This window comes from Chionomys nivalis, chromosome 15 (assembly GCF_950005125.1).
Source record: "Chionomys nivalis chromosome 15, mChiNiv1.1, whole genome shotgun sequence".
NCBI lineage: Eukaryota > Metazoa > Chordata > Mammalia > Rodentia > Cricetidae > Chionomys > Chionomys nivalis.
This window is the reverse complement of record NC_080100.1, coordinates 14,468,104-14,480,780: the sequence shown is the minus strand read 5'-3', so window position 1 is coordinate 14,480,780 and position 12,677 is coordinate 14,468,104. Positions and strand designations below refer to the sequence as shown.

Sequence of the window (12,677 nt, the reverse complement as noted above, 5' to 3'; positions counted from 1 at the left end):
GACATATAAATAAAAATTAAAATTATTAAATATTATATTTAAATTTTTAATACATTTTATTTATATTGTGTATAATACTATCAACAAATTTATATGTAACATAATATTTTATTTACACAATATTTGATCTATTAATTTGTTCTGAGATGGCTTATAGATTTCCCAGGCTATATTCATCTTCCAATTACTCTTGAATTCCAGATTGAACCATAATGACTCAATGTGTCATTATGACAAATATATTCTTGTTTGAGTCTCTCTTTGATTAGCCTGAATGTGTAAATAATTCTATGATATAATATATTAACATGAATATGTGTTGAATATTAAAATAAGCTAAGTGGATCACAGTATTTCTAGAATATAAATAATGTATTGGTTTTTACACATATAAAGATAGAAAGGTAGAAGTAAATAATCTGTTTTTTTGAAAGAATATTTATTGGTTTTTTCCAACCAACTACCTAGTCTTGGAAAACTGACTTGAACACTCTGAAAATGAGATATTCTTCATAGCACTGAAAGAATTCACCCTTCCCTTCAGGACACATTCCAATAATTTCTTTTTACCTCCCATTTAGCTGGACTCAGTCTTTGGATTCTATCTTCCTGTCTTTTGGGAGTTTCTGACTTGTAATTTTTCAATTAATATTTCTTTAAATAGTGATCATCTGAAATGAAACAATACCTATACTTAAGATGTGTTTTATTCCACTTTATGAATGTTATTCTTGAAAACATGTTTAATTACAAAGAAAATTGTCAAAACAGCTATTTTTCTTCCTGTTAGTGTACTAAGGACTGTTAAATTTCTGATATTTGTGAAGTATCCAAAAATAAGATTGATTATGCAATATTTTTAAAACATTGAAATGTAAAAATGTCAGTAAATATACATTTACACATGTAGCTAGTGCATTAAAATAAAACTTTTGGGCATTTAAATTTTATTTCATTCTTTTCAAAACATTTCTGGGCATATGGAAATTAATGGGTGTTGGTATGTGAAAGCCATGTTTTGTGTGGAGGTCAGAAGACAACTTTGAGTGTTAATCTTACTTTCCATATTATTCATAACAGTGAGTCTTCTTTGCTGTCTTATATAGAATTACAATTTACCTCTACACTCTGAGTTTCTCCTGTTTCTGTCTTCCATCTTGCAGTAGCAATGCTAAGATTACAGACAATGCTATATACTGTATACGGCATTACTTGAGTTCTAGAGGTTGAACTTTTTTAATTTCTATAATCAAGAAGTTGTAGTAATAATATGAAAGCCTATAAAGAAGTTTTTTAACTTCTCTGATTAAATAAATTGCACTGCATATAATTATCTCAGTGTCTCTATCTATGTCTCTTTCTCAGCTGCATTCTGACTTGGACAAAGGAGAGGGCACTGTTAAATACACGCTCTCTGGAGATGGTGCTGGGACCGTTTTTACAATTGATGAAACTACAGGAGACATTCATGCAATAAGAAGTCTGGACAGAGAAGAAAAACCTTTCTACACACTTCGTGCTCAGGCAGTGGACATAGAAACAAGAAAACCCTTGGAGCCTGAATCCGAGTTCATCATTAAAGTGCAGGATATTAACGATAATGAGCCAAAGTTTTTGGATGGACCTTATGTCGCTAGTGTTCCAGAAATGTCCCCTGTGGGTGAGTAGACAAATAAAATTTCTATCAGTTGCTCTGAGTCCTATTCAATAATTTTTCTGTATACTGATGAAGACATCCTATTTGCAGGAAGTAATTATTGTTCACAAGTTAAAATTTATTTTGCTCTAGGAACTTTCATTATTTCCTCACCACTAAGAATACATATAAATGGAATATGCACCATTCTGAACTATTTGTTAGTTAATTGATTTACTTGAACTCATAATATCTTCTTATATTTAAATGTATAATTCATTCAGGCATGAACTTGGTCGTCATTGACACTATTCAGTGATAGAGTTAACTATCAAATACCTCTGAAAACCATACAGTAATTCTTAAATCACAGTACAGTGCTAAGGTATGCATTGCATTGTAACTAGAAATGAACCTAAAAAGGAGATATATTGTTTTCTTTGTATATTTCCTAGAATAAAATGCGTAAAATCAATTCTTGTTTAAATATATCTCCCCTGTCTTCAAATCATAAATCTACTATCATGATGTTATTGTTAGAAAGTAATTATTGAAGTACAGTGATATCATTATTATTAAGAACATTTATTAAACCTGGGTATGAACAATGAATATCTGTAATTCCAGCACTTGGACATGGAATCCAGGAGAATCATAAGTTCAAGGCCAGCATTGGATACATTTTGAGCTTAAGTTTATCCAGCTCTAATAGAGACATTGGCTCAAAATAATTAATAAAAAGCAGAACAGAAATTTGTTATAACATTTTAGCAATCAGCATAAATTTGCAAAGTCCTATTTTGCATACAATAAAATTTGGTAAATGAAATATTCTAACTTAATGGAAATTAATTTAGTGTGTGTGTAAATGTTCCTATGTGTACATGTATTTGAATACGTGTGTATACATGTGGAGGACATAGGTAAACATGGAGTATAGTCTTCAGTCACTCTCTCCCATATTTTTGAGACAATTATCTATAGGCAACCAGATCAGCTGCCCTGTTGTCAGTCTTCCCACTGTTTCTCCACATCACCTGGATTATGGGATTGTATTGGCACAACTTGGTTTTTATGTGTGTTCAGGGGATCTGAACTCAGTGTCTCATGTTTGCTTGGCAATAACAAGCATTTTATTTGAGACATTTAATTCCTCTTAAAGGAAATTTTAAATTATGTCTTGAATATTGCAACTCTTTAGCCCAGACACAGTTAAAGTTCAATGTAATCCCTAGTCTCTATCATTTTTTTGAAGGTATAGTTAATGTTTTCTAACAGATTAGAACCTGAACCATAAGTGTGATACTTAGTTGTATTCCTTAAATCTTATGTGTCTTAGAGGATCTTTGCTTTTTCTACAATGTCCTAACTATGTAATGAACATTATGCACACAATCCAAAGGTAGCACCTTAGTAGCTAAGGAAGCATCACATGGATTTACTATAAAAGAGCTTTACATTCTGTATGTGACTTATCAAACATTCCGGAATGCATTTTCTTTGTCACTTGAGAAACCAGCTGAAATAGTTCATGTAAATTTCTAGTTTTACTGTGCATAGTGCAGACTGCATGTCTTGGGAGTTTTCTGATACAGAGATGCCTTTCTAATGCAATGTTATGATTGCAAGTGATTTAGAAGAGGACGCAAACAAGTCTTATTAGAAAGTAATCTCAGAAAAAGTTTTGATATTCTAGATAGAGAGGAAATAATAGTACAATGTTTTAAGTGGTAATGCTGTTTAGCATACTTTGTGTAAATTGGAAATAGCATGAATTTAGAAGAATCATTAACTATATGTTTAAGTCAAAACAATATCCAAACGACCACACACACACACACACATACCTATATTATTAGAAGAATTTTGTATCGTAAGATTAATAGTTAATTCTTTCATTACATTAATGGAAAAATGAAGAAAATGGTAAGAAAGTGAAGTAGAGATTTCAAGGAAATTGATATTTTAATCATAATACAATGCACTTAACATTCCAAAATTCAAATTTATCCTAATGACTCTATGAGCTGTTTGACAAGAAGTTTGCTCTGATAAAATCTTCTGTTATATCCAGTCTGCCAGGGATGCATGCTCAAAGACAAAGTGTTTCTACTTTGACCCAAGGAAATTGCCTCTTGATCCAGCTCCTTGGAGACAAATTTGTACTTTATGAATGTGCTCTTAATTCTTTAAGACCATGAACAGCACAGTGAATTACAATAATGTGCCTTCTTTAATATCTGATGATTATGCATCTGGGGATCAAGTGGTTTCATTTACTTTTTTCTGGACTGTAGAAAGTTTGCATTTTAAATGTGCATCCAAGCCTGTACCCTCTTCTCCCTCACCTTAGTCATATGGAATAGTCTATTGGAATTTCAATGACTGGGTCTCTATGACTGATTTTAGGACTTTTCAATTATGAAACAAGATTTATGGACTGTGTTTTATCATTACTTAAACAATTGTTAGGTACTAGATGATTATGCTGGAGATGAGTGTCTCTCTTCTTATTAAGCTGTCTTAAAACCCTCCCTGTCATAATTTTTACGCATAAGGAGTCAGAGATGGGTTTACAACAAAGTTAATCACAGCTGCTCATTCTGCTTTTGTTCTGGTTAGCCACTATTAAATCCTTTTGAGAAATTTAAATTCAGTATACAACATTACAGAACCTTCCTAAAAATTTTTAAAGCAAATTATGATATTGTCTCATTTTCATTATGCTATATTTAGGTACAATGCATAATTTTATGATAGGGCTTCTTGCTTAAAATTTATCAAAGTAGTAGGTGTTTTTCTTTTTGTTCAAGTTAACAAGTAAGACTAACATAAATTTAAAGAAATCAGATAAATAAAATTAAACTACTGCAAATAAATACAGTCTCCTTTCCCCCTTTGATAATTATTCATTTTACATGATTTTTTAAGAACCATTAAATGAAATTTTGTTATGTTTTGATCTTTTGATAACTTACTTATTCATTAATAATTTCACAAATATTTTTTATAATATTTTTTCTATACCAACTTCTTCCATATCCTCTCTTCATCCCTACCTATTCCACTTCAAGTTCTATCACTTAAAAGGGCTCTACAAGCATAGAGTCCAATGAGTGCTGAACAATTATTCCTGAACAAAAAGCCTGACCTTCAGTGTGGTTGATGTAAGCATTGTCACTCAAAGAACACTGATTTTCCCTTTCCCAGCTACAATCTTTAGCAAATTGCTTCTTGAACAGGGCTGGAGTTTTGTTCCTACTTATTCTCTAAAATCCTCTGACATTTATTTATTTATTTATTTGGTCTCAAACTTGTGCCGTTTGTCTGTGTCTCTTTAAGTTCATATGTGTGTCGTTCTCATTGTGTCTGGAAGAGTTGTTTCTCTAAAATCACTTACACCTCTGGCTTTTACTGTCCTTACTCTCATTATTCCACATAGATCCCTAAACCTTGAGAGAAAGGATGTGATAAAGGCATCTAATTTAGGACTGAACACTTCAGGGAACTTACTTTCACTTACAGTCCAGTTCTGGGTCTCTGTGGTAATTATTCACTGCAAGAAGAATATGATTGTTGAACAATGCATTCATCTATAAGTATATCTTGACTCTTATAAAAGTGCTATAAAAAGAAACAATAAAATAGTTATAGTATAGATAGACTATCATTGAATAATAATAATAACAATTATCAAGTGGGAACTACATTTACAATACCCAGTCCATTTGCATTTGGCAAATTCAGAGAAAATACTCCATCATCTAACTCATCTTAGTGACTCCAAATTTGTGTTCTTTATTTACTTTCTATCCCAACTACTATTACCAATCCAAAATTATCTTTTTATGCCTCAAATCATTTTCTTAGGTAATTTAGGTTATTTTTGATCCTCAACCTTATAAACTTTACATCTCTTAAGTAACTTTTTTCTGAATTTAGTAACAATAAAACTATACCTATAGCAATCTCATTTACAACTCTATCAGAGAACTGAAAATTTTATAATATTACCTGAGTAAATAGAAAGTGGAGCATGAAACTTCCAAAACTAAAGAAATGACAAAGACACCAGGCTTCTTAGACAGTCACCTATGGTTCCTCTGCAACACTGGGGCACCTATCTTCAGCCAACAAACCTAGAATATCTGACAGACTTTTCTGTAAATCATAATTTTTGAATAACTGCCTTACCTTGTCTCAGCAAAGTTTGGCAGTCTTTTTCCTTTGTGTACTGCTTGTCTAGCTGTTAGAGAATATTGCTGACAGTCAAGGAAAGGGAAGTTTCTTGGAAAAATGGCTAACTTTTCCACAATGAAAGCAAAATTCATATGCAGGTTTTTTTCCCTTATCATTTCGAAAAAGGAGATTGGTGGTACCAGGAACAGACATGCCTTACTGTCATTATTCCACATGGATCCCTAAGCCTTGAGAGGAAGGATGTGATAAAGGACTGTAAGTGAAAGTAAACTATCCTGAAGTGTTCAGTCCTAAATTGGATGCCTTTATCCAACTACTAGCTTAAAGCAGCAAAACATCTTTAAATAATTGAGCAAATGCAACAATCTTTACATAGTTAAACAAATGTAACACATCTTGCATACTTAAATAATATTCCACCATTGACTTTATTTTATTTTTAAAAACAATCTTCTTTTTTTTATTTTACATGCCAATCCCAGTTCCCCTCCCTCTCCTTCTCCTGTTCCCCCTACCTCCCTCCCCACATCTTCTCCTCAGAGAGCATAAGGCTTCCCATGTGAAGTCAACAAAATCTAATACATCACTTGAGGCAGGATCAAGGTCCACCCCTCTGTATCTAGGCTAAACAAGACATCCCTCCGTAGAGACTGGGCTCCAAAATGTCAGTTTATACACTAGGGATGATGAATCCTGGCCACACCGTAGCCCAACAAACTACCCACAACACACAATTGTCACCCACAATCAGAGGGACCTAGTTTGGTCCTATACTCCCCAGCAGTAGGCCTGCAGTCACTAGTTCAGGTTGGCAGTTTCTATGGGTTTCCCCCCTCATGGTCTTGACTCCTTTGCTCATATTATCACTCCTCCCTCTCTCTTAACTGTTCTAAGGGAGCCAAGGCCTGTGGTTAGCTGTGGATCTCTGCCTCTGCTTCCATCAGTTACTAGATGAAGGTTCTATGAAGACAAATAAGGTGGCCATCAATCTGATTACAGGGCAAGGCCAGTTCAGGCACCTTCTCCACTCTCAGGATAGGACAAATTCATGGGACAATTGACTTTTATCTATGCTGAATTAGCAAACTATTGTCAGAAGCTTAAAGCAGCAATACTACTTTTATTTGTTTTGTTTTTGCCTTTTTTCCCTATTAAGATATTCTTGTGTAATCAAAATATAATTTTTAAAGTCTGTAATTTGCATTCTAAATTTTAGGCTCCATTTTATCAGAACTTTATCAAGTTTCTCAATAATTTTACACTAGTGTTCCAACTCACAATGCATCTAAAATTTTAAACACATGTTAACATGTATTTTAAGTTCTACTACTTTTGTTCAGTTAAGAAAGTCTTTTTTGAATCACATTATGCTAATCATATGCTAATCACAAAAACTTGTGTACTTTTTCCTAGGTATATTTTAGAATATTTTGGATTTATGTGGTTTCAACAAGTATGAAATAAGGATGTTTGTGATTGCCTGAAATTAATGATAAACACTTTTTCTTGTTTTTTTCTTCATATTTTTCTCTCTCACGTGTATGTGAGTATGTATATGTCTGAGTGTGTGTGTGTGTGTGTGTGTGTGTGTGTGTGTTCAAGTGCTAGTTGTATTACAAGTTTACCAAAGGATCTATCTAGAGGTCAGAGGAAATCCTCAGGTGTCAGTCATTTCCTTCTTCCTTGTTTGAGATAGGACCCGTTCTTCTTGTCTTACTACTTTATAGAGTTGAAAATCTAATCCATGAACTGCAAGTTCTCCTGTCTCTGTCTCCCATCTCTATATAGAATCAATAGGTTTATAGAAGGGCTATAGTGCTTAATTCTTATACAGATTCTGGAATTTGAAACCTGATCATTATGTTAGTGTGGCAAGCAGTTCTATGTGATGAGCCATCTTTCCTGCCCAAGAGAAACAGCTACTGTCACCTTTATATTGTTATTCTATCAAATGTAATATGGTTTGATCTGTTTCCTTACAGGTGAAGTTGTTTCAGTACTTGGGAAAAGTTGTGCAATAAGCACCTAATATTATGTGATAGTTGTCCAAATGCTATAATAATGTATAACATATATGCCTTAACCTACATAAATATAAATATCTGAGTACCTAAGCAGGGTATTTCTTACTCATGACGTCTTAATAAGCTGCCAAGGTCTAGGCTAAAGGTGTGCTGAGACCAAAAGCTCCACTTGGTGAGAGGACTTATGGTAACAATAGTCTCTATTTCCTGCTGCATCCATCTAAGGCTTCTCATCATTCATGCACCACTCTAGCTGTTATAATCAGGCCCACCTTCACTCAGGAAATGGGGTATTCCAGATCAGAGGCACAATGAAACTGTGGCTACTGGAGATCTGAGCAGTCAGTCCATGCACTGTGACCTACCCTATGCAGCCATGTATTTAGTCTGTTCTAAGATGCTCAAATCTCCATCCTTGTAAAGCAGGAGTCCCACATCAAGAAACTGAATTCTCTTTGGAGACAGGTATCCAAGATTTAGTTCTGGGGATATGTGACACTAATAAGTCTACCTTCTTAACCCAGGAACACGCAAGATAAAATGGTGAGAAAGACAGGAAATAACTTTCTTGATATATCTACTGAAAAATGGGTCACGGCACAACATAGAGGACTGAGTCATTACAAGTCAATCATTCTGGCCAGCTGACTAGACTTGAGAGTTGGGGAATAAACATAATTTCACACTCCCTATTTTAGGCTCTTGCTTCCTCTGTCTGCATTCCTCTTTCTCTTATATAGTATAACCTGTTTTAGCGGCATGCTGGTATTTTAATTGTTCATAGTTGGATGCCCTTCCTCCTTTGAAGAGACCCTCTACCGTTCTCCAGATCTGGACGTCTATAAAAATTACTCAGCTTGGTTGTGCTCTGATTTCCTCACTTGAAACTAAGAAATAATAATAATACTTTATTCTTAAGGTTATTAAAAATATGCAAGAGAAACATATATAGCACTTAGACTATTCCTGTGTAATGTACTTTAAGTGGAGAAGGGTCCTAGTAAAATTTTGTTACTCATTCTGAGACTACTAAAGAAGGCGTTGATTACGGAGGTCCTGGCTATTTATCGTTTTCCCCTTTCTCAGACAGCCAGTTCCCCCCTACAACCAAGAAACCTCAGTATTTTCTTTCACCCTTTCTGTAAACTAAACCAAGTTTATTTAAAAACAAAATCGACCTTTTCTTGCAATTTACATTTCCTTTGGTGTAGAGGACTCTGTTACCTTAATGTGTGCAGACAAGCTGTTGATTGGTAAGAAACATCAATTATCAGATTACACTTGCACTTCCCAATCTGTTGAGTGGCCTTAACACATTTGATGAAATTGAGCTGAGCCTGACGGTCCCTCCTGTGTCAGCTGTGAAGTGTTCTCAACATACTGCCTGGCAGGGCTATTTCCAAGGCCATAGGATGTTATGACTATGTGTCCAAGGAACGTTTTATTTCTGCATTTTTATTAGTGGCACAATTGCAAAGGTAAGGCTATTGACAGTCTTTGTGTAGCCTTGAGAGAAATGTACGGATTGTTTTAGGAGCAGCACAGTGTGTCCCTAAACATAAAGCATGCTTCAGCGATGGTAGTACTCAGAGTCACTGAGCAGCAATAAATGTTAAAAATTAACAAGAAGTTTCTTTTTTCCTAACTGCAAAATGACTCTAAACATTAAATATATTTTAACAGGCCTCGCTTCTTAGCCACAGAGTGGTACAAAACATTAAACGTGTTTTCAAAGCATTACTCTTTCCCCAGCCTCCGAGTGGTTGTAAACATTAAATATGTTTTAGAAAAAGTGCTTTGCCAGCTACTGGCAGGATAGCTATGAACATCATTTTTCTTTAAAGTTGCCTTCCAGCTGCGGGGCTGTTTTCTCTTATTTGCTATATTCTATTTATATTTTGTACACAAAAGCAGACAGGAGGCTACCTAGGCCCAATTGTCTATTGCTTTATAGTAAGCAATCATGAGAGAGCAGTGGCACCTACATAACGCAGTGATGGCCGCAGGAGATGACTGAGGTTCGATTGCTTTGACTAGATAATCCACATAGAAGCCAGGTCTAGTTTCTAAATTCATTTATGTTTGCTTCTCATTGTAAAATGTGTCCAAGAATAATCATAGGCATGCACTAATACTAATACTAATGGCACTACAGTCAACAAACAGAAACTGATGGATTGCTCTAATCAGTCAAGGTGAAAATACCCCAGAGAGCAAACAGCAAAATATTCAGCGATTAACTGTATGATATCATTAACACTAAGAACTTGAAATCCTTTTCTGGAAATTATTTGGGATAAAGTTATGGAAAAGATAATAAAGACCATATAAAGACTTGTCCTTATTAATCCTGAGAATCCCTTCATTTCAACTAAATTCTCACCAAAAAAGCATGTGATATAAGATCATTCAGAAACAATCAACACTTCACAAAAATCATAGAAACTTAAATTAAGCCAAATAAGTAGCCACTTAGTCATTGATTTTTTAATAAGATCTTTTTATTTTCCCACCAATATGTTCACCCCACAGATTCAAATCAAAACTCTAATAGACGTAGTATCATTGCTTGAATACCAAGGCAGAAAAAATATTATAAAATAAATTACTCCAAAGTGTCAGTCTGATCATCAAACCCAGTGAGTAATATATAACTTTACACCATATTTGACTGAAACAAGATGCAAGCATTTATTCATTATTGATGACTGTCTTCCTTCTATGCTTGCAAAATCAACAATAGAGACAATCTGACACAAAAAAAAAAACTGAAATACTTATTATCTAGTTCTATATAAGAAGTCACCAAGTACTTAGTTATGTGACTGAGCATCGGAATACTTAAGATATAACCCTACCATGCTGTAAAATAATATTTCTGATGAAAAACAAAGTTGAAGAAGAAAAAGAGAGGATGAAAGAGTAGGAAAGAAAGAAAGTAAAATAAGAATTAAAGCAGATTTTATATTAATTTGTAATAGGAAAGTAAACTTAACCCTTTACTCCTTGATGGAAATGTTGACTGAGTTTTTCTTATAACAGCTCAGCTGTTACTTGTAAGAATCACATCTTTTAATTTTTATTTTGTTTCCTACTATCTGGCAAAAGTCATTCTTTAAACTTGTATAAATTTTGTGAATGTGTGTGTATTAACATAATTTTGTGTGCAGTTGCACATGTGTTTGAGTGTGGGAGTTGTGGTACATGCATTCATTATGCGTGTGGAAGCCAGTTGATGGCCATTGTGTAGTTTCTTAGGTACCATTCAAATTTTGGTTTTGTATCCTTTAAGTCAGTGTCTCTCTTGAACCTGTTGTACACCATGTAGGCTAAGTTGTGTAACTACTGAGCCCTAACAGTCTGTCTTGCTACACTTGGCCCCCTCACCACTGGGATTACATGCTGTACAAGGCTTTTTTTTGGGGGGGGGGTTCTAGGTGTGAAACTCTGGTAGTCATGCTGTAAAGGCAGGTACTTTCCCAATTGAGCTATCTTTCCAGCCACTTTAATTTTTAGATCCAAACTAAATGATTACTATTATTAAGGTAGAAATGCAAAGTTTTAAGATTGTGTTGCATTTCCCTCCCAATATCTTTTATTGACATTCTTAAGTTTTGTTCCTCATTGATATGTAAATAAGGTGAAGAATATGGAAATATTAAAATAAAACCTCACAAATGAATACTTTCCGTCTTGTGTCATAGAAAATATTTTCAAAATATAAGATTGTGGTGTAGTACTAAAAAAGTCACTATGAGCATTTCTAATGAGAAGAAATTTGAAAAGCAATCACAGGCTACAATTTTATAAATAAGTAAGAAATCCATAACACTGTTGGCATATTTAAAAAATGCATTCAAAGGAAAAAAACATGTCATCTAAACTGTGAGCTATGTTAATATTGCATCTAGGAAAAACAGTGAAATAGGATAATTTCATAAAATGCTTTAATAGTTTAAGGTGCCAAAATATGATTCATACTTACAGAATTTAAGCAAAATAAGAAAAAAGAAGATAATTGGTGAGAGACTGAATGTTCAAAACATTTCATTCTCCTCTCCCTATCTATCTCCATTCCCACCTCTCCCCAACGCCCCCTTGCCATGCATCCTGTCAGATCCATGTACTGTTTTAGTCCACTAAGTCAGCAGTGCTACAGAATGCATACAGGTGTGGGGCCATCGTATGGAGAAGTGGCAATCTACCCCAAGAGCATCCCTGAGAAAAACTTTGACTCCTCCCTCCCCAGAGAATATCAACTGACAAGGGCTTCTCATGTAGTTACAGGATTTGATAAACTATCATTCCCCATTTCCTGATGAAAGTTTTCCTGTTGCAAAGACACACTGTTGAAGGCAACTCAAAATGAACTCTGGGTATAATATCTCTGTTTAAAGTTGATGAAGGATGGAGGATCTGTGACAGTTCCTCAACCCAGTTGCCACTAAAATATTATCATATGAACTGCAAGATTACCATTTTAAAGTCCTCTAAATGTGATTGAATAAATGTCATTTCTTACTTTGTTCCTTCAGTAACCTTTACCTTCCTGAGGTTTTACATTTGTAATGATATCTTTCTTTTTCCTGGTGGATTTGTTTAGTATATGTTTATTTATTTACCCGGAGACACCAACTCACTCTATAGTCCTGCCCTGCCTTGAACTTCTCATCATGCTGCCTCTGCTACCTAAGTACTAGGTAAATTGGTGTGTGCCACCATGCCTGGAGTGTTAGGGTAATATTTCTGTTTTTCTTTCTTTCTTTTTTTTGGGGGGGGGTTGGCTTATTTTATTTATTAGATTTTAAAAAACAACA

The 12,677-nt window shown here is 34.3% G+C and overlaps 1 protein-coding gene across 1 annotated transcript in view; it reads left to right on the top strand.

Annotated features, from left to right (window-relative positions):
• The window catches only part of Cdh12 (cadherin 12), a 771,364-nt gene that overhangs the window by 598,917 nt on the left and 159,770 nt on the right, over positions 1-12,677 (top strand). Inside the window, exon 5 of the mRNA XM_057789913.1 lies at positions 1,366-1,660. Coding sequence (XP_057645896.1) covers positions 1,366-1,660 — 295 coding nt within the window. The remainder of the gene's footprint in view (positions 1-1,365; positions 1,661-12,677) is intronic.